Source organism: Pelobates fuscus, chromosome 1, assembly GCF_036172605.1.
Source record: "Pelobates fuscus isolate aPelFus1 chromosome 1, aPelFus1.pri, whole genome shotgun sequence".
Lineage (NCBI taxonomy): Eukaryota > Metazoa > Chordata > Amphibia > Anura > Pelobatidae > Pelobates > Pelobates fuscus.
The window spans coordinates 36,164,664-36,186,875 of record NC_086317.1 but is presented as its reverse complement, the minus strand read 5'-3'; the positions used below and the strand labels follow the sequence as shown (position 1 = coordinate 36,186,875).

Sequence of the window (22,212 nt, the reverse complement as noted above, 5' to 3'; positions counted from 1 at the left end):
CCAAATGGTAATGTTTGACACTGCAGCCTTCAAAAGACAGGGGGCACTACACCCAGAACACGCCATTAAGATTAAGATGTTTGGGTGCCTTTAGTGTCCCTTTAAGCTTCATCGTTTGCCATTTGTGTTTTTCCTCAGCTTGACAAAGTAGCCCCAACTTTTCCTTATATATTTTGAGAAAGAAAAAAAAAAGAACAGAATTGTGGACAGGAAGAGAAGAAGAATCGAAGGAAAGTTAAGTTTGGGTAACAGAGCTTCTTTAAAATGCCTGCATAGCGACGGAAATGTTGACCATATTGCACTTTATAAATATAAAAAGCTCATATGTCTGCGGAAAGTCGGGGGTTATTTCTACAGGATGATATATTTTTTATAAAAAGCATAAAAACCGGGCGTATTTCCTCAGGCACACCGTATTTCCTCAGGCACATGGTGCTAAGTGATCCAGACTTTGGTTAGCCAATGGTAGAAGGATACATTTTGCAAAACTCAACTGAACACAGACAAGAAAAGTGGCACTGTCATATCATTTCTATGAATAATCCCATTCAAAACTGCCTACCCCTTGTATTAATGATAAAACCAACAAAAACACATACACAAAAAAACATAATGAATGGTTCATACGCAGAGATGTACCTTAGCTACATGGGGGCAGAAGTAAATCTCACCCCCCCCCAACTAGAATTTTGTCTCGCAATGCATTCCCCACCCCCAAACACCCTTTTGTTAGAAAAATTACACACACACATACTCACAATCATATAGACAAGGCCACACACAGACTCACAAATACACAGACACACATTGGTAAAAATTCACACAGACTCATACACAAACACATATGGACACATACATATACACACACATCATTTTCATTTTTTCCTCTCTTTTCTTATCTTGACAAGGATAGCTGGGAGGAACCTCATCCCTGTGGTCCAGTGGGACTATACCGATAGCCCAGCTCCAGCATCATTACAGGGTGCGCAAGAGAGATGAGAAGTCACTGCAGAGAGATCCCAGCAGACCTCTTGGTGTCCACACCACAGCCACTGACAGCACAGCGGCAGAGCAGGCCACCCCCATCAGCAATGTGCTGGTAGTCAGGTGCTTGCTTTGGCAGGAATGGGGCACTCTGTGCACCCCTTATCCCCTGGGGCTGACAGTGCCTCCTTCTTTGCCAACTTGTTCATACAGCTTTACCTTTAAATAATTAAAATATTCTCATTGACTGTTGGCACATGCTACCATCATCCTTTTAAACCTGTAACCGTCCCTTACGGTTTAAAGGCTGTGATGCAATTCCAAGGTGTCTGCCTCCATTCATGATAATCATCTGAAGTCAGAACCATTGTCTGACTTTCTCTCTTGCAGACCTAAGTTCTTTCTCACACTGATCTGTCTGTTCTGGGAGCTCAAACTGTTTGGTGTTTATGGGTGCATCAGAGATCCACAGAATGAACACGTAAACCGTAATGTGCAGTATTTGTGAGTGAGGGCCACAGTAATTAACCTAGAGTATACAGTTCTAGAGGGAAGGTTTTGGGGGGGGGGGGGGGGAGAGAGTTTCCAAAAAAAACCAAAACACTTTGGTTGAAAAAATAAATAAGGTAAGTGCATGAATAACCACCAGTGAGTGATAATGCCACTTAAAAAGTCACTCCAGTCAAACCCTCTAAAACAGACACCGTATGCATCTAGGTGCATTCAGAAGATGTCAGGTAACATTCACCTAGTGGTGTTTGAAGCAGTCTCACAGCAGGATGTTTTTCACACTGCTCCAGGCAGTCACAAGGTTAAAACAAGCACTGCTGGTCTTTTTACAAGGACAGTGGAAGAGTCTCGTCTGAGACTAGTCCAAATATACATAAACAAAATGCTTCCCTCCTTAGGTATTAGAGGTTATGTCAATCCCTCTCCAGATCAAGTGTGGCAAGTCATTCATCCTCAAAGGGATGCAAAACAGGTTCTCTACAGTCAGTTATGAACTGTAATGGTGTGCAGGATAATATTTGTAGAGCAGAGTTCAGCTAGTGCACAGATCTGGTTTCCAGTGGTTTCCTTCCTCATTCGAATAGTTTCCCGAATCTCTACAGCTCTCATCAGATATCTTTTCATATTTGTCAAACTCTTCGACCTCTTCTTCTTGTGCAGTTATGAAGCATATGTCTGTTATCTCTTCTTCATGCAATAATAAAACATTGTTCGTTGTGTTGAATGGCGAGTCAGGGATATCCTAGAAGGATACACAATTTAGCCAAGATTAAACTGTGTACATTAAACTAAACACTCTCTCAAGGTCAAGGCTGGGCAATCTTTGAAACTACAGGTAAAGCCAACTGCAACTCCCTTTAAGCCTACTCAGCCAAACGGTATCTGTAGTCCGTTAATGAACCTTTACTTAAGTGTGGTGTGAGTAACACTTCATAGGAACAAGACTTGTAGATATCTAATCTTGTACTTTAAAGGGACACTGCAGACCTCTAAGGCACCTTAGCTTGCTTTTACAAAAAGTGTAGATTTCAAAAGAAATTAAAACTTTTATAGATTAACATGGTTAAACCCCTTGACAGTCAGACAACCTGTCTAGTTACTTACTGGTTTGGATAGCTCAGTGGAGATAAACTCAAGAGGCAGGAAATTCCACAGAGCACCCGCCATGCAAAGACTTCTCATTGAGCTGTATTGGAATGTCTGTGATTGGACAGCCACAGAAAGTCTGGGCAGATAAGAAACTGCAACTTCTTGGTAGATATACCACGAATGATAAATGCATGCATATTTTCATTGAGGGTATACCTACTAAACAGTAGTTTTCATTTTTTTTGTATTTGGGCAGTGCAGTGTCCCTTTAAGTAAACTCATTTATTGTATCTGTACAGATAAATATAACCCCTTTTAATTTTTGGCATAGGTTAGCGAAGAATTATGGGAGCTGTAGTCCAAAAGCCTTGGGAAGGGACGAGTCGAATACCCCTACATTAACCACCCCTGTACTCACTACTGCTCCTGAAGTGGATGAATCACTGGAGTGAACACAAAATGCTAGTCATACAAATCAAGGCAAAATGGCTGCCACTGCTAGAAATGTCTGTAATTGGACAACCACAGAAAGTCTGGGCAGGGTTAGAAGGGGAGGGCTTGCAAAAGCAGCAGATGAGAACTGCACATTTTGCAAGCCGTTTTATATTTATCTCCCAATGAAATAAAATGCATGCAAGTTATACTTTAGCGTAAAGCTACTAAACAGTTATTTTGATTTATTTTGTATTGTGGCAGTAGAGAAGCCCTTTAAATGTGTGGACTTTTTATGCCCTTTTTTTTTTCTCTTATTTTATGTCTTTTCTTAAAGCGATTCTCTAGTGCCAGGAAAACATACCCCTTTGCCTGTCACTGTAGAATCCCACCCACCCCCTCCCCCCATCCCACATCGCTGAAGGGGTTAAAACCCCTTCAGTCACTTACCTGAATCCCTCGCTGATGTCCCTCGGCGCTGGGTAAGCCTCTGCCAACGCTCATGCCCCGCCAACATGGCGGGAAGACCTAAAGTGCATGTGCGGCAATGGCAGCGCGTGCGCATTAGACCTACCCAAAGGAAAGCATTAATCAATGCTTTCCTATAGGGATTCCGGCGACGCTGGAGGTCCTCATGCATAGCGTGAGGATGTCCAGCGTCATTTAGATGACCAAAAGTTGTCTAAGAACCCGGAAGTCCCTCTAGTGGCTGTCTAGTAGCCGTCTAGTAGACAGCCACTAGAGGAGGACTTAACCCTGCAATAAAAAAAACCTGCAATAATTACACTTGCAGGGTTAAGGGTAATGGCCACCAAGATCACTTCAATGGGCTGAAGTGGTCTGGATGCCTACAGTATCCCTTTAAATATTTGAGCTGTCAAGGTTTTGGGAGGAATTTACAGACAAATGGAGAAAGGTGGGTTTTTTGGGGGGGTGTTTTCCCTCTGTTTCTCACTGGTAGTTTATACACATTTTCCTTGGTGGGGTCTATACTTTAATTTTTTAACAAAGCATTAATAATTGTTAAAGAACTTAAAAATAAAATCCAACAGAAATATCTTAATATATAAAGCGATTTAAAATGAAGAAGGTTTTGGAATTCCCTGAAAGCTATAAAAGTTGTGATGGGTGATTGTGTTGGTCCTAAGGGGAAATTGTGTGCATTTATCAGACTTTCGTGATTTCCAAAGTCTACTCACCTTTCCAATACACAAAGGAAGTTTGCCTGAAGGGTAGAATGTATACTTAATGTATCTTTGGAAAGGGCAAATACAGACGTAAACTAAGACTGAAATGATTATTAATCCCAGGAGGATAAACAATATTCCCCACGTTTTCCAAAAAGCCAAGTAATCTAAGAAACAAAGAGATAAAACGAATGGCTTCTTTAAAATAAAATATAAAACAATAAAGTCAACATGACATGAATATCTATGAACATGTTTGTTTATTTGTTTTCAAATTACAAACAATCAAATAAAAGTCTAAAATAGTTGATTTCAAATATGCAAAACTGGGACACGTCAAACCATAATAAAAACATTATTTATACATTATTAGTATGTCCTTTTTTTCTCTATTTTGAGGGGAAAGAAAATGTAAAGCGTATAAAGGCATTGACAGGCGAATCCACCAACCTCGGTCAGATTTCCCAGTCGAGCTTTCAACTAAACACCAAATATCAAACAGTAGCTAACAGCCATTAGATTGTTACAATGTGTCTGTTTTAACTGAAGGGAACACATTTTGGAATTTACAAAAGGCAAATTAGTTAGCAATTAATTCAACCAAATGTATGCTTCTTCAAATACAGAGCAGGGGGGATTAGCTTGTCACAGATGTTAGCTAAGTCACCCTAACGGTACCCAAAACTCTTCTTAAATCTGTAATCCTATAAAGGTACCTCAAGCTAGTCTTTTCTTCCAGCAGTGACATTTGGCTGCAATTCTGTGAAGCTAGAGTAAAATAAATCTTACTGTACTAAACCAGGTGTACTGTGAAATAGAGATCCATTCGATCCACTTCAGTTATTTGGTTGATGAATGAAAAGAATACAGATAGGGGGCGCTCTAAAAAAATTATGTGATACCGAAAGTATAGCAAATATAATACATATTGATACTTGTTCTTCATATCACATATGCTCCACCTAAATATAAAAGATAATGCATAGCAGAATACTGTTTAGTGCATTCACTCTATTGGTGGTTTAAAATTGCCAACTCACAATTTTCAGAGCCACGTATAGTAGGCTCTGACTACAACACCATATTCAGATTTCCTTTCGCATGCACATCCACTCCTTCCGCTAATGCAATTTTCCCCGACTGGTACCAGGAGTCAGGAAAAGAATAATATGCAGATCCGGAGTTCCAAGATATAAAAATAAGTTTAAAGGACCACTCTAGGCACCCAGACCACTTCAGCTTAATGAAGTGGTCTAGGTGCCAGGTCCAGCTAGGGTTAACCCATTTTTTTTTTATAAACATAGCAGTTTCAGAGAAACTGCTATGTTTATTAATGGGTTAAGCCTTCCCCCTAATCCTCTAGTGGCTGTCTCATTGACAGCCGCGAGAGGCGCTTGCGTGATTCTCACTGTGAAAATCACAGTGAGAGCACGAAAGCGTCCATAGGAAAGCATTGTAAATGCTTTCCTATGCGGCCGGCTGAATGCGCGCGCAGCTCTTGCCGCGCGTGCGCATTCAGCCGACCCGGCGGAGAGGAGGAGGAGAGCTCCCCGCCCAGCGCTGGAAAAAGGTAAGTTTTAACCCTTTTCCCCTTTCCAGAGCCGGGCGGGAGGGGGTCCCTGAGGGTGGGGGCACCCTCAGTGCACTCTAGTGCCAGGAAAACGAGTATGTTTTCCTGGCACTAGAGTGGTCCTTTAATCAAACTCAATAAAAAATAAATATAACAATAAAAAGGTAACTAACACTAACGCGTTTCAACCCTATGGTCTTTTTCAAAGTGTGTCTTGTAATTGTCCATACATTCTTTAAATACCCCATCCGATCACTCCTTTTAGGCGCCAACCGGTCCTTTGCCGCCCACTTTTTTCTCGCGTCTCTTTTCATTTCCGTCTCGGATTGATGACGTGTTTCGTTTTCCGTCCGACGTCATCTCCTACATACATCCGGGACGCAGTTAATGGCAGCGCCATTTTTGAAAGTCCGGATTTGGGTTTTACTTTTACACATTAATACTCGCAAATGTCCTTCATATTAAAGTTCCAAATCATATTTGAACTATTATATATAAAAATCTTATCCATATACAAGTTACCCATATAAAAAAAAAAAAATACTTAGATCCATTCAAAACATTTTCAAACAAATTATATGATATCTAAAATAATTTCTTACGGTTATATACCTCTCAATAATTCTATTAAAAAATTATTAAGGGGCGGAGCCAGCTGCCTAAGTGAACGGACACGTCCTGCGGGAGCTCCGACTTCACAAACAGCCAAAAGAGACAAAAAAAAAAAAAAACTAGTTTTGCCCTGAAAATCTTGACCACAGACGGGCTACAGTTTGTAACCACGATTGGGCACAAGTCGAAAAAATATCGGGCAGATAAGCCCCTGACAATCGCCAATCTCCTTTGGAGGCCCCAGGGCTCCATGAGGCCTGACATGGCGCCTCTCACAGATGAGCAGTCGTGCTCATCCAGCGAAACTTCCCTCACCGATTTGAGAGACCTGGAGGCACCGGCACACAGCAAAAGACCTGACAAACGGTCTGAGCGACGACCTGGGGAACCTGTGACAGAGGACACCCTAAAGGCCCTCCTAGACGAACTACGTCGTAACATTGCCACAGACATCTCCACATTTCGGGTTGAAATTAGAGGAGTCTCAGCCCGCCTCCATAACACGGAGGTAACTACAGCATGCCACGAGACAAGACTCGCAACACTTGAGCGAGAACTCACCGACCTGAAGGGCGAACAAGCTAAGATTCAACACCGCATGGCCGCAGCAGAAGACAGGAAGCGGTGGAAGAATATAAAGATCCGCGGCCTACCTGATACAGTCACCACAGCGGAACTGCCGCATCTAATCCGGAGGCTCCTGACCCTATTTTCAGCCAAACAAGCCAAAACAATGCACTTAGACGGCAGCTACAGACTCCCAGCGCCACAGGAGGGTATAGGGACGTCATAATCCGCTTTAGAAACAGCCCTGACAAACAGGCGTTCATGGCAGCCACTCGTAACACATCAACCTACTCTTTTGAGGAACACCAACTGACTTTCTTCCCGGACCTCTCTAGAGCGACCTTAGAGTGGAGAAGATCCCTGAAACCACTAATGACAATGCTCACAAAATTCCAGGTGCCTTACAGATGGGGAACGCCAAGGAGCCTTCTGATCGCCCAAGAATTCGGGACACTGAAAGTACTGGAGGCGGAAGAAATACCCAGCGCTCTGCGGACCCTTGGGCTTCCAACCACCCTGGAGGGATCGCAGACATCCGCTCCGGTTACACGGCCGAGCATCTGGGACCCCGAGAGGGTCCGCCCGTTTGTTCCTGCTGCTCTGCGGGATGATCCTGCCACAACTGCTGTGCCCTGAACGGCCACGAACTGAAACCAGTGACTATACCTTATACTTATATATGTTGTTGCCTGCTATATGGCTTACACTGCTTTCTCCCTTTTTGTTCTATGTTTTTTGATGTTTACCTTACACACTGACGCAAATACCATACCCCTAATTACCTTCAGATGCATGCTGGCATAGGGAGTACACTCCCTCTATCACCCCTCCACTCACCTACTTCTGTCTAGCAGCACTAATATATAATTGAAGTGAGTGTCAACCTCTTGCCACTCAGACACGCAAGTATACTTACATATACCGCAAGAGGATCGAGACCCGCAATACCCCCTAGCTACTAACCATACATTCCACAGGGATCGCGAGTTCAGTCTCCACTACTCTCTGACTCCTTACCAAAATCATTCATTATATTAAACCCTCATCCACAAACACACATGACCGTCCACACATAGGATTTCGATATCCATTGAACATCCCAGCTAGAGCACTCTCATTCCTGAACACCATAGTGGATTAACCTGCTGATAACGATATCACAAAATAATAATAAAATTGTGCCAATGTATGCTACAGTATGCCACTCCAATGTTATAATCTGTTATGTTGTGCAACGCAATGATGTTTAAACCTGCACTTCTAAAATAAAGAATTAAAAAAAAAAAATACTAAACATATATTTTTTGAATTACAAAGGAGTTTCTAACAAAGGAGAAAGATAGTTAGCATAAATATAAATCTCACATATATTCTTCTAAATTCCCACATCACATATTATATTGGTGCACTCATCTCAAAGTCACAGTTTAACCCTTTGGGTGATAAAGTATCTAAATTAAAGATCCAGCTCATTTCACATGAACTTAGGGCTGAGGTTACATCACCTCCTCTCCAATGGCAGGTGATATTTTGAATTCCATCACATTTTATCCCTTTTGGATCTCTCCCATGACATTCCAAAAAAATGTAGGAAAACAGTATGGGTTTTAAACCCTCTCTTAATGATATATATATATATATATTAATTTCTTTATTTCCAATTTCGTGGGTAAGTTTTATATTCCATTGATTAGTATTAAGGTAGGTTATAAACTCTAGGGCTGACGTTTTATTACCCTTCCAAATAAAAAATATGTTGTCGATATATTTTCTATATAAGAAAATACACCTGTATAGAACATACAAGAGGGTGTGAGGCGGTTAGACACTTCTTGGAGAAATCTTAAAGACATCATATGGACTAAATTGATTTTATCATAGAATCTATCCAATTAATCCTCACAAACATTTTTTTTTGGTTTGAGGGAGAGTTCTTCCTTCAATGTCGTGGAACTGCTATGGGGACCAGGTTCGCCTCCAGTTATGCCAACTTATTTATGGCTTATTGGGAGGATCAATTTGTCTTCTCTCAACATTACTGGGTGGCGAACCTGGTCTTATATAGAAAATATATCGACGACATATTTTTTTTATTTGGAAGGGTAATAAAACGTCAGCCCTAGAGTTTATAACCTACCTTAATACTAATCAATGGAATATAAAAAACGAAAATTGGAAATAAAGAAATTAATTTCCTGGATTTACACATATATATAGTAATGGTCATAACATCGAAACCTGTACATTTTTTAAGAAGGTGGATGTTAATAGTTTCATCGAAAAGGATAGTTGTCATTTCCAGCCTTGGTTAGATAACATCCCGAGAGGGCTATTCCTAAGATTAAGGAGAAATTGTTCACAAATTGAAAAGTATGACCGTCAAGTGGACATATTGAAACAACAATTTTTGGAAAAAGGTTATGTAGATGCAGATTTAAATGGATCAATAGACCAAGTGAGGCAGATGAATAGGGATCAACTATTAGAGTATAAACAACCAAAAGAGGAGAACGCAGAAATAGTTCCATTGATTTTTGATTTTAATAGAAATAATGCGCAGATAAAGAGGATTCTTGGAAAAAAATTGGCATTTGTTACAACAGGATAATGAAATGATACCATATATAGGTGATAAACCTAAAATAATAAATAGGGGAGCACAAAATTTAACACAAGTCTTGACAACAAGTTTTTTAGAAAAACCAGATAAGGACTTTATAAATATCAATAGAGAATCACTAAAGGGTTGTAACTATTGTAAAAATTGTATGGGGTGTAAAATCTTGGAGAATAGGCAAAAGAAAATGATAACCTTTACTTCACATTCCAATTTGAGGCAATATACAATAAGGTCATTTATGACATGTAAAACTAAAAATGTTATATATGTGCTCGAGTGCCCGTGTGGGCTACAATATGTGGGTAAAATCACTAGATGTGTGGCCACTAGGGTACGAGAGCACATATATAACATTAAGAGAGGGTTTAAAAACCAGTGTGTGTTTCCCTACATTTTTTGGAATGTCATAGGAAAGATCCAAAAGGGATAACATTTTATGGAATTCGAAATATCACCTGCCTTTGGAGAGGAGGTGATGTAACCTCAGCCCTAAGTTCATGTGAAATGAGCTGGATCTTTAATTTAGATACTTTATTACCCAAAGGGTTAAACTGTGATTTTGAGATGAGTGCACTAATATAATATGTGATGTGGGAATTTAGAAGAATATATGTGAGATTTATATTTATGCGAACTATCTTCCTCCTTTTTTAGAAAATCCTTTGTAATTCAAAAAAATATATGTTTAGTATTTTTTTTTTCAATTCTTTATTTTTATTGTGCACAGGTATACAAGTTCTCCTGCCTCGTCACAACAACGAGAGCAAGAACATGCGATGATTACAATGAAACAGGTTACATAAAGCATGAGTCCTCAGGAATTAATACTTTGCTTCATTTTGTTGCGTCGGCATATTTTTTGAAATTATAGGAAAGTACAAGAAGTATCCGTACACATCTGACATGATATAAAAAGTGCCCTATTGTCATCAATATGACCTGTGTGTTCGGGCGTGTATGTGTGACAGCGTTTATGTATCGCTCAGGTGTGTAAGGTGACAAGTTTTCTGTGATATGGTTGAAGGTTAAAGGTTGAAGGTTACTTAAGTGATAAGCCAGTCTCAGTTGTGGAGGCTGTGGTAGGGTCTGGGCAGCGTCCTTAGCAGCAGAGGCAATGTGTAAGGGCCTCTACCCTCTCCTGGGGTGCGGGTTCCCTGTCAGCCTATGCCTCGTTTATAAGAGGGCTTTGTATATGCTTGAGTGTCCCGCAGGGGTCGAGCAGGGTGGGGCGTTGTGGGTGCCGTCGTTTTCCTCGGCCACCCATCTTTACGCAGATCTGTGCTGATGTTGCCGGCATACGGTGTTTTCGTCCGGGTTGATGGGGCGCTCTTTGGCAGTGGCTGTGCTCGATGCAGTGTGGTAGGCCCGCTTGCTGGTGGTAGCGTTGTGGTTCTCTGCCATGCATTGGGTCCGGTGAGGGCCCTTGGGCCTTTTCGGGCTGGCCTCACTGTATGCCTCTGTTGTGTTGGTTTGCGTGCGCGCGGGTGAGGCCTCTGTCTGCGGCGCCATCTTTGAGATTGTGCCAGGGGGTTGCCAAAGTGGCTGTAGCAGGGGTCCTTGGGTTTTCTGCCAGGCGAGTTCGCCGGGTCTACGGTCTGTTGCTGTCTGCTCTCCAGGCTCGCCCAGAAGGTGTCGATTATGGCTTCAAGTCGTGCCCAGGTGAGGTGCCATATTGTGCCACTGTGTTCACACGTGGCGTCCGCCATTGTGTGATTCCCTGCTTTTGCGGGCGACCCGCTGGGTGTCGTTTTTTGTGCTTGGATGAGCCTTGGTGCCAGGGGTGGTTGGACCGGGATCACCCCCACCGGTCCTGAGGGGGGGGAAGCGGGTATGCAATAGCTCGGTACCCCCAGCATTTGGGCGAGGAGAGCGGCCATCTCTCCTCAGCTCCATCCGCTGTAGGCTGCAGCCTGCCTTCGTCGGTTCAGGATTGCGGGAGGAACTCGGGTCTGGTATCATCGGGTTCGCCAGGGTGCCCCCATCATGGGTAGCAACTCCCGGCATGATTTCAAGCTTAGTAGCGGTGAGTGTTCTCCTTATAGGTAACATGTATATCGGGAGCTCCTCTGCCATGCGACCGATCGGCTTGCAGGTCAGGCCCCGCCCCCATATTTAGTATTTTTTTTAATAGAATTATTGAGAGGTATAACAGTAAGGAATTATTTTAGATATCATAATTTGTCTGAATTTTTTTTGAAGTGATCCATGTATGTTTTTGTATATGGGTAACTTCTATATGGATAATATTTTTATATATAATAGTTCAAATATGATTTGGAACTTTCAATATGAAGGACATTTGCGAGTATTAATGTGTAAAAGTAAAACCCAAATCCGGACTTTCAAAAAAAATGGCGCTGCCATTAACTGCGTCCAGGATGTATGTAGGAGATGACGTCGGACGGAAAACGAAACACGTCATCAATCCGAGACGGAAATGAAAAGAGACGCGAGAAAAAAAGTGGGCAGCAAAGGACCGGTTGGCGCCAAAAAGAAGTGATCGGATGGGGTATTTAAAGATGTATGGACAATTACAAGACACACTTTGAAAAAGACCATCGGGTCGAAACGCGTTGGTGTTATTGTTACCTTTTTATTGTTATATTTATTTTTTATTGAGTTAGATTAAACCTATTTCTATATCTTGGAACTCCGGATCTGCATATTATTCTTTTCCTGACTCCTGGTACCAGTCGGGAAAATTGCATTAGCGGAAGGAGTGGATGTGCAATCTGAATATGGTGTTGTAGTCAGAGCCTACTATACGTGGCTCTGAAAATTGTGAGTTGGCAATTTTAAACCACCAATAGAGTGAATGCACTAAACAGTATTATGCTATGCATTATCTTTTATATTTAGGTGGAGCATATGTGATATGAAGAACAAGTATCAATATGTATTATATTTGCTATACTTTCGGTATCACATATTTTTTTTAGAGTGCCCCCTATCTGTATTCTTTTCAATTACTTTGTCTGTGTTTTTAAAGTGGTTTTTAAACACTGGGGATGTCGCACTTATAAGGAGAGTTTCTTAGAACACCTCACCTCACTTGCACTGTGTGTGTTAAGAGATTGCTGTACTATTTGGTTAATGATGAATATGGTGAATCTTAGAAGAATGTGGTTATTAACTGAATACTATAGAAGTGACCCGAATGAAAGCCAATTTTGCTTTTTCAAATTTAGAATTTAGTGTCGAGACCCCAATGTTTTTTTTTTTTTTTTTTATGTTTTACCATGCGATGAGAATGTCAGCTAAATATTAGAGAGATGTGTTGCATTACTAGTTTTTAAAGGATCGCCAGCACCACTTTACTGGATATTGCCTTACTGCCCTACTCAGAGATACTCAAGAGAAGTGGAAAGGTCACCCAAGGCTAGAAAGCCTTACAGTACAGTTGGAGGGGTCAGTTGCTTCTAGTTTGGGCTTTCGGTAGGGAAAAACTGTCCACTCACTGAAATAGTTTAGCACTGCGCAAGTATCGTTCGGCAGGTCTACAGAAAGGCTTTTACAACCAATGACAACAAATCATTCCCACCCCAGAATGGAGATGAAACCTGCATTACAAAAACACCAGCAGATTCCCTATCAATACATTTCATTGGGGTAGTTTGACCGTTTTCTATTCATGAGTGTCATGGTGTATAACTTCCTCCTCATTAGAAATGGAAATTCTCTAAATTTACATTTTTATTTATACCTAAAAAGCAATAAAGATATTGTTTACTCCTAACTTTGCAGTCATATTTTAAACAAAATCATAAATTGTTAAGTCATTGGCAAGGAACAATCATCCTACAAGTCTGGCAAACATATGGAAAACTGCAACATGACAACTTGGGCCTAAAGTCATACAATTCTTACCAGGGTCTGTTGTAATACAGTGGGGCTCACTGAACAAGCCTGTTCTATTGTCATAGAAACAAACAACTCGCATTGTAACACAATAGATGGTCGATGGTTCCAAGTTTTCCACTGTAAAAAATGGCATTTCTTCTTTAAAATTTTCTTTCTGAAATATAGAGAATACAGTGTAAGGAAGCACATTTATCCAAATAAATTTTTCATCAAATATGTTTTATTTTTCTCCCACATCAATCAACACTTAAAAACCACACAATGACAAGGTAAAAAAAACAACAGATTTTTGACATTGCAAATGTATTAAACATAACAAAAACTGAATTATAACATTGACAAACATATTCAAAGCCTTAATTCAACTCAAGTACTTAGTTGAATCACCCTTGGCAGATTTGAACACCTGAATTTTGGTAGTTTCTGCCATTCGTCTCTGCAAATCCACTCATGCTCTGCCAATTTGGATGGGGACATTGGTGGACAGCTATTTTCAGGTCTCTTCAGAGATGTTCGATTGGGTACAAGTCTGGGCTCTGGTTGGGCAACTCAAGAACATTCATAGAGTTGTCCCTGAGCTAATCTTGCATTGTCCCGTTGGAAGGTGAACCTTTGGCCCAGTCTGAAATCCTAAGCTTTTGGGACCAGGTTTTAAACAAGGAAATCTCTGTATTTTGCGGTGCTCAGCTTTCCCTCATTTCCTATGCTTCACCGTTGGGCCGCTATTGTGCAGGTGATGAGCAAGGGCCTACTCTCCTTCCAGATCTGTGCCTGGACACCATCCAAATGGTAAACCGGTGTCAGTGTCATGGGTGCCATATGGTCTCAAAGGCAACATAAGCCCAGCAAACTAATCTGGTATATTTAAATGAGAAAGCACTAAATTTGACTTTTGAACCTCATAAAACCTTTACAGAAGAGGTACTGTTGAATGAATGATTTAGTGCAGCCCTTTCAGTAATATAAGTGAAAGGGCAGTTTTTGTGTGAAAAATACAAAAATAAATACCAACTTTGGGCAGACTGGACATACCTCATTTTGAATACCATAAGTTTTTACTTTTGCAAATAAGATGCCATAAAACCTGTACGGGTGGGGTGGAGTACTCTTTTAAACTGGTTCATGGATTGCAGGATAAAACTTACCAGGAAAGGTTAAAGGATCTTAACATGTATAGCTGGGAGGAAAGACGAGACAGGGGGGATATGATAGAAACATTTAAATACATAAAGGGAATCAACACAGTAAAGGAGGAGACTATATTTAAAAGAAGAAAAACTACCACAACAAGAGGACAGTCTTAAATTAGAGGGACAAAGGTTTAAAAATAATATCAGGAAGTATTACTTTACTGAGAGGGTAGTGGATGCATGGAATAGCCTTACAGCTAACGTGGTAGAGGTTAACACAGTGAGGGAGTTTAAGCATGTGTGGGATAGGCATAAGGCTACCCTAGACTTAAAATAAGGCCAGGGACTAATTAGAATGTGACGGCAGATAACCATTCGGCCCATCTAGTCTGCCCAATATTTTTATGTTTCATAAATAAATATTTGATGCGTAATTAAAGCTCTGTTTCTTCTGAACAAAATGATAGATAATAAGTGTCGGTGAAAGTGGTAAATTATGGTTGAACAGACATATTGCTTAAAATCCAGGTTTGGTTTACGTATTGTTTGAACTTGTACATTTGCCTCCGTCCTAAGGGTTTAAAATTCACCTTGAATTATCACTTAAGTGAAGGACCCTGCCAATCTGTACACTGGGATAGTGGAATTCCCAGCTAATGCATATATGAAAATTCTGATCATTGAAAATGATGAACACTGCAGTCTTAAGTCGAGTCTGACATTTTTTACCTGTGTGTCTGATGATTTTTTCCACAGTACAGCGTGGTAGGATGGCTTACATGCCACACGAAGCTCTTCTTTACTAAATCCTTCTGGATCAGATGCCATCATTTTAAGAGTGTAATTTGACAAGTTCAGCTTCAAACGAGTTGGGGGACCAATCACAGCTTTTAGAAAGGAAGAGAATGACGTTTATTTCTAAGTTTAATTGTTTATAAAGAGTTTGATCATTGTAAACAAAAGACGGTAGAGTCTGCCACATTCTTTATCCAATTTAAAAACATAGTGTTTATTCTTGATTTTTCTTTTTGCCACTTTAATTCTATTCTTTACAGTATATGCAGTGTTAACAAAATGCATAATTTTATAATAAAGAGAATTAATGAATAATAGGCATACTAGGATATGTAGTGCCATCGTATATAAAGCTGCAACAAATGCATAAAAAAAAAAAAAATCATAACGTTAGTTCTCTAAAATCTAATTAAAAAAAAAATAAAAAAAATTAATTATATATATATATATATATATATATTCTGTGTTACATTCGCCTTACATTCGTTACATTCGCCTCGCTCAGGGCTATCATTTGAGGAAAAGTAAAGTATACATGACATGCAGAATGCCAGATGAGAGACCAGGCTTTAAATATACACCCCACTATCCAAATAAAAATACATAAAACACAAAATCACTGTTTAGTAGATTTACCCCAAAAGAAAACATGCATGCATTTACTTATTATTTCCATTGGGAGGATACCTAAAGCCAGCTTGCAAAAGCTACAGATCTCGTTTGTACCCCTTGCAAACGCTACTCTTCTACCTCAGTCCAACAAACTAAACCAAATAATTTCACAGCAGGGAAAATGAAAGGGGAAAGGAACAGATAACTGCAGACGCTGTTCGCAGCATACTCAAAGTACCCCATCCAAACACACCGAGCCCAACAAGAGTCAAGCCTGGGAGGTTAGATAATACGATCCCAGCAACACCTTGCCTTAGGCGTCAATCACGGTTTTAACAGAATCTGCTAGGGTGAGGGTACAAGAAATAGTAACTGAAGTGACAGTTCTGCAAAAATAACAAAACACACCACACAGTAAAAATATAATAACACAATGATAGTGAAGCAGTCATTGAGTGAGCAAATGAATAATCTAAATCACACTTAATACCTTACAAGTGTTATATATGGGTCTATTAGGTCCCCTAGCTCATTTATTTTTAAGGACATTGGGGGACCTAAAGGACCCATATATAACACTTGTAAAGTATTATGGTTGATTTATATTTTTATTCACTTGCTCACTCAATAAGTGCTATACTATCATATTATGTTATTGTTAAGGTTGATGAAAAGGGTTAAGTGGACGAAGCCAGAAAAAGTTAACGGTGTATAATCCATTCATTAGACAGACGGCGACAAATCCCTTTCCCTTCCTTCCTATAGCCCACCCACTAAGTCCCATCCTGCTATCTCCTTATACAGATTGTTGGACTTCTAGGTCACATATCGAATATATTAAAGGAAGACAACAGATATTAACTTACTGTGATCTAAGGGTTTAAATGTCAAGGTATTGGATAAATTCCGATTTCCTTTGCCATCATCTACTGATACGCGGAAGTCATAGGTTCCATGCATGCTTAAGCCCAATAACTGACATTCCATCTGGGATATATTTGCACATCCTTCATATACAGACCAGGTGTCTAAACTAGCATGGGGAAAATAAATAAACAAAAACAATTATATAAACACAGTCACAAAGCCACATGCAATAGAAATAAATAAAAACCACAATACAATGTTTAAATGTGCAACGTGCTGCAGAAAACTGCTCTTCCAGATTAGATTTTGTGAAAGGATAAGAAAAAATAAATAAAAAAAATGGCCATTTCATTTGAAGCATAGCGGACAAGAAGTTTAAAATGCATTGTATCTCGAGTATTTCATCAAGATGGGATGTTTATGAATCCTCAAAGACTGCATGAACACGATTCCTCAAGACAAATAAAGTAATACTTATTGCTAAACATTTTCTTGTCCAGAGAACAAAGGGTGATTTATTAGTGACATTTTATGTAATCTCCCATCAGCCATCGCTCAGTATCTCCCCACAAGATGTGCAATAGAGGTCTACAGTATCTCAATGTACATGAGCAAGATCAACTGTGGGGATCTTGTGGTCTTGTAGAATCTGACTCATTTTTTTTTTTGTCATTATTTATTACGTGCAAAGAGGTAACATTGCTTGGTGCGCCACAACAGCTGCAGCAAACAGAGAGATGTACAGGGTTATGGCATTCGCATGCATTTTTAAATTATATATCATACAGGCTAAAACATTATACACATTTTTCTATATATATATTTTTATAGCTTAACTAAAAGGTTATATTGCCAGAGTAAAAGTAAATGAAACAGGTGAAAAAACAGGTGAAAAAACAATTAATGCTTAACTATGTTAGATGTTAGTGTTGGTATAGTGTACTGACAAGCTTATGTGCTTCAGGGCTATGGCATGTGTTGGGCTTGTTGTTATAGGCCGTGAGGTCTTGTCCTGCTTGGCTGTCCCATGGTTTATGTGTTAGCATGTTGTGTGAGGGTAAGGTAGGTAATGCCTTTGGGACTGCTAAGTGCCACTCTCTGGTGAAGCACATATATATACTTGCATAAAGCAAGAGGGTAAGTGATAAGGTAGATAGCTATTCATAGGCTAAACATGCTGAGTGAAGCTACTAACAGGCAAGTCTGAGTAATGCAAGATGAGTTATGTCAGTCACAGTTCAGTAAGGAACTATATTGCGAGGCGAGTATCCGGGCTGACCCATTCCATGGTTGGCGGTGGATAGGCTCTCTGCTGGTATCGTCCGTCGGTCGACGGCCCTGCTGCATCGTGGATAGTGTCGCAGTAGGTGTTAAGGCGTCTTTTGTGCTGGATTGCGCCGTGTTGTTCGACTGTAGCTGTGAACGCTGTGTGTTAGGTAGGTAAGTTGGGGACGCCGGCGGGTCGCATGATAGTGTGAGTGCTGCTGTCCGGGGAACATGGTGCAGTGTCCCACCTCGCCGATCCCTGTCGACATTTCCATCGAGAGGCTGCTCTGGAGACACGAAGGGGATTCCCCCGCAGGCAACGCCGGGTAGCTGGGCGGATCTGCTACAGCCAGTCTGTAGAGCTGTCTCTGGACTTTGAACTGCGTCCAGAGGTGGGTGCATAGCCGGTCAAAGAACTCTTGCGTGTGTCTGGGTGGCTGAGTAAGTGCGTGCTTTGTCCTGGGCTGCTTCAGTGCCGCCATCTTGGCTAGGCCCTAGCTGTCCCGTTTGGCAGTGGATTTTGGCACTTGGGCAGGCATTAATGCGGCGGTATTCGCCCCCAGCGAGGACCAGGATGACCCCCGCCGGTCCAGAGGGGGGGGGGAGGGGAGGGATTAGCAGGGCTGTAGTGTGCTTTCGCTTGTGAGCTCGTCCCGTGCCGGGAGGTCGGCCGTCTCCCCCGGGCCTCAGGCTTTGCTCCAGTTTAGGCCACATGGCCAGTGCAGGCTTTTCCACGGTTCACCGGTGCCGGTCAGGTGTCAATTTGTTGCTCATGTCGTCTTGTGTCACACACACACAGTCACACACACACAGTCACACACACACAGTCACACACACACACCTTACAATTACCAACTAAGACATGTTTGAAAGTATCAAAAGTTAGGCTAAATTAAATAAGCTGCAATTATGGCGGAGTTAGAGACTCAAATCAGCTAATTTTGGAGGAAATTTGTCAGTTCATTTTTAATTTGCTTCTACGCAGTTTAGGAATAAGCCCCAACTGTGTATAAATTCTTAAAAAGACAAGGCAAATATGTTATTGCAATTTTGTGACAAAACAAAGCTGTGCCCGAGTATGTGTGACCAGTTACAAAATCAATTCTGTCATGCTGCCGGGCTCAACCAATGAACAGAATGAGTGTTACCAAGTATTAGAGACTATATATAGTATAGATAAAAACAAATATAGCTCCTCCCTCAGCTGCTATTCCGCAGCACTGCACAGACTGAGTTCCTATTTGGATAAAAATGATATTGCTATCGCAGAAGTATAACTTCCACAACAGCAACATGCAGAATGAAGGTCTGGGTTGCAGGCCCCTTGGGTACACTTTGTCTGCGTTAAGCACAAAAATAGCTTATAACCAGAAGACAGTTACAGGGACATGCTGGCACCACAGCCACTATAGTAGTTATGTTTAGTGTGTCCCTTTCATACCAATGTTGAAATCAATCTAATATTAGGGGTACAGGGAGAGGAGAGTGAGTGGGGGGGGGGGATTGTAGACTCACCCTGTATTTTAGAAGACAGACATTCATATGCCCCATCTATACTGGATTCTTCACGGACTGGAGGAATATACAATGCATATTGCACCAAAACTGAGCATTTAAACTTACCGCCTGATTAGTACTGAAAAAGTGACATTTGGATCCTCTTTGCAATTGTAGTCCCATTTTAATGTGAAGTTTGTGTCCAATGCCTGCATTCTCAACATAACAATTTGTGCTGTAAAACAGAACACATTGTCTCAGGAATAGGCATCATTTTGTCTTTTCCAAAATGGGGATCATGGGAGTTGGATGGAAGCTGAAGAGTAACACATGTAGTACTATAAAGTTATGAAGGTAAAATACAAAATCTACCGAGCATATTAGTCTATATTTCCATCAGAAAGGACAGTGGTGTAATTTACAACCACTTGGGGCAATAGGATTTGATTATCATTGTGCAGAGTATTAACAAGCAATCCTTTTTTTTTTTTTTTTTTACTTAGACAACTTAAAGGGTCGCTATTGTGTCAAGAAAACAAAAACGTTTTCCTGACACTATAGTGCCCTAAGGGTGCCCCCAAACTCAGGGCCCCCCTTACCTTTATCCAGCACCGGGTTCCCTCATCGCTGGTGACCTCTCCTCCCCCGCGGATGTCAGCTCCCGAGTGGAGCGGAATGCGCATCCGCAGCAAGTGATTCTCAATGCTTTCCTATGGACGCTCTGCATGCTGGATGCGAAAATCACATCCAGCGTCGCAGAAGTGCCCCTAGCGGCTGGACAGCCACTAGAGGCTGGATTAACCCTGCAATGTAAACATAGCAGTTTCTCCGAAATTGTGAGTCAGTCACAATAGAAACCAATGAAAATGGAAAGAACGTTGCATTGATAATTGTTCTGCTTTTATAACTTTACAATGCTGTTCTGTTCAGAGCATTTAATAATTCTCCCCTCCCATAAAACGTCTCTTATATAGTGACCATTTCCTACACAGCCACTTTAGGTATTAAAGGTGAACGAGAATCACAACTTACATTTTTCGGTTTCAAAACATTTCTCATGGCTGAAAGTTCCAGATGTACTTCGCTGGGTGTCAATCAACAGTACTTTCAAACAATAGGGAGTGCTAGGAGCAAGATCCTTAACTTCAAATTCAGGATAAGAAAACGTATGAGTCTGAAAGGTGACACAAAGCAAACCGTTATACGTTTCAACATTAGATTGAAAGGTGGATCTCATAAAAAGTGATGTAAAAAATGAATGACCTACTATGAGAATAAGGCTGTTTTAGTTTGGGTAGCCCAGAGTCTGAGATGCCTTATTTGATATTTAAACCTCTGTCCAATGAAATTCTGCCATTGTATTCAGCCAATCCCTGAACGGATGAGGATTTTTATTGGTATATTACCATTTTAAGAACCACGATAAATTTAGTTTCATGTTTACTGACTTGTTAATAAAGTCTTAAAGGATAACAGTAAAAAATTTTTATTATTTTTTTTAAATAGCATAACAAAAATTATATACATCTCTATATCTTAAAATAATTTTTATTTTATACTATTATGTTTTTATTCTTATATACGGTCATATTTGATAGAAAATATAAAAAAATAAATAAAAAATAAATAAAAATCATTTGCCCATTTATTCCATTTCCCAGTTTCTGTCAGCCATTTTTCTACACCTTGGGTCTAACTGTCAATAATCCCAGCCAATGCTCACTGGTTTGGAAAATGGTGCGGTCTTCCTGCCTGCATCATTTTCTGTCAGGAGATTTCGTTTATATTTTATTAGACTGCAGTTTTGGTTGGTTTCTCAAGATTCCTTCCTCTTTATGTCAGTCATTCTCAGCCATACGGTTGTATTGTGTAATTAAGCTCTCATATTAAGTAGCCCTGAACATGTCTGTGTGTGTCGATCCCTTTATGCATTTTGTAGAAACTGGGGCGTTTCAGCAGAACCCTTACGTAATATCTGTATCACGTACTGCTTCCCAATTTCAGTTTTTGTCTTTCCCTGCCCCCTCAGCTCGGTCGTTCCTTAACAGGAAATATAAAATAAATCCAATCTGGATAACGCTCCCTCCCCCACACTGACTTTTCTGTTGGTGAGAGAGGAGGCTTGCCTCTAGCGATCCAGAAAATACAACGTCAAGCAATTTTCTTCATTATGTCTTACTCTGCTCCCCTACTCACCCCTCACCCCTACTTTGTATTATGGAACCTTTTGACTGCTTTGGAATTTCATTGAAATCCAAACACAGTCAAAGTGAGTGTTTCATAAAGATGTTATCTTTATGAAAAACCTATTGGGGGGATGACAGCTATGCTTAAAATAAAATACAAAAAAATCATTTTAAAAAAAAGTGCACTCACAGGACTCTGTAGATGATTTTCCAATTATTTTATTATTCAATACAAATACACCTCATTTGCGTCAAAGTTTCAGTCCTCTACGGGACTTTTGTCAAGTCTTGAAAAAAGTCCCATAGAGCAGTGTTCCCCAACCCCCGGGCCGCGGACCGGTACCGGTCCGTGGATCAAACGGTACCGGGCCGCCCAGGGGTGTGGGGTGTGCGAGCCTGCCGGCTAATGCAGGGCTGGCATTGCCCA

General features: G+C 40.7%; 1 protein-coding gene across 1 annotated transcript in view; it reads right to left on the bottom strand.

Moving 5' to 3' along the window:
• Window positions 1-1,569: 1,569 nt before the first annotated feature.
• Window positions 1,570-22,212, bottom strand: part of LOC134612021 (interferon alpha/beta receptor 1-like) — a 41,824-nt gene continuing 21,181 nt past the window's right edge. The window contains exons 6-12 of the mRNA XM_063456579.1: window positions 20,632-20,773; window positions 19,726-19,834; window positions 16,836-17,002; window positions 15,292-15,449; window positions 13,439-13,586; window positions 4,215-4,369; window positions 1,570-2,236 (exon numbers count right to left, since the gene is read on the bottom strand). Coding sequence (XP_063312649.1) covers window positions 2,027-2,236; window positions 4,215-4,369; window positions 13,439-13,586; window positions 15,292-15,449; window positions 16,836-17,002; window positions 19,726-19,834; window positions 20,632-20,773 — 1,089 coding nt within the window. The 3' untranslated portion in view covers window positions 1,570-2,026. The remainder of the gene's footprint in view (window positions 2,237-4,214; window positions 4,370-13,438; window positions 13,587-15,291; window positions 15,450-16,835; window positions 17,003-19,725; window positions 19,835-20,631; window positions 20,774-22,212) is intronic.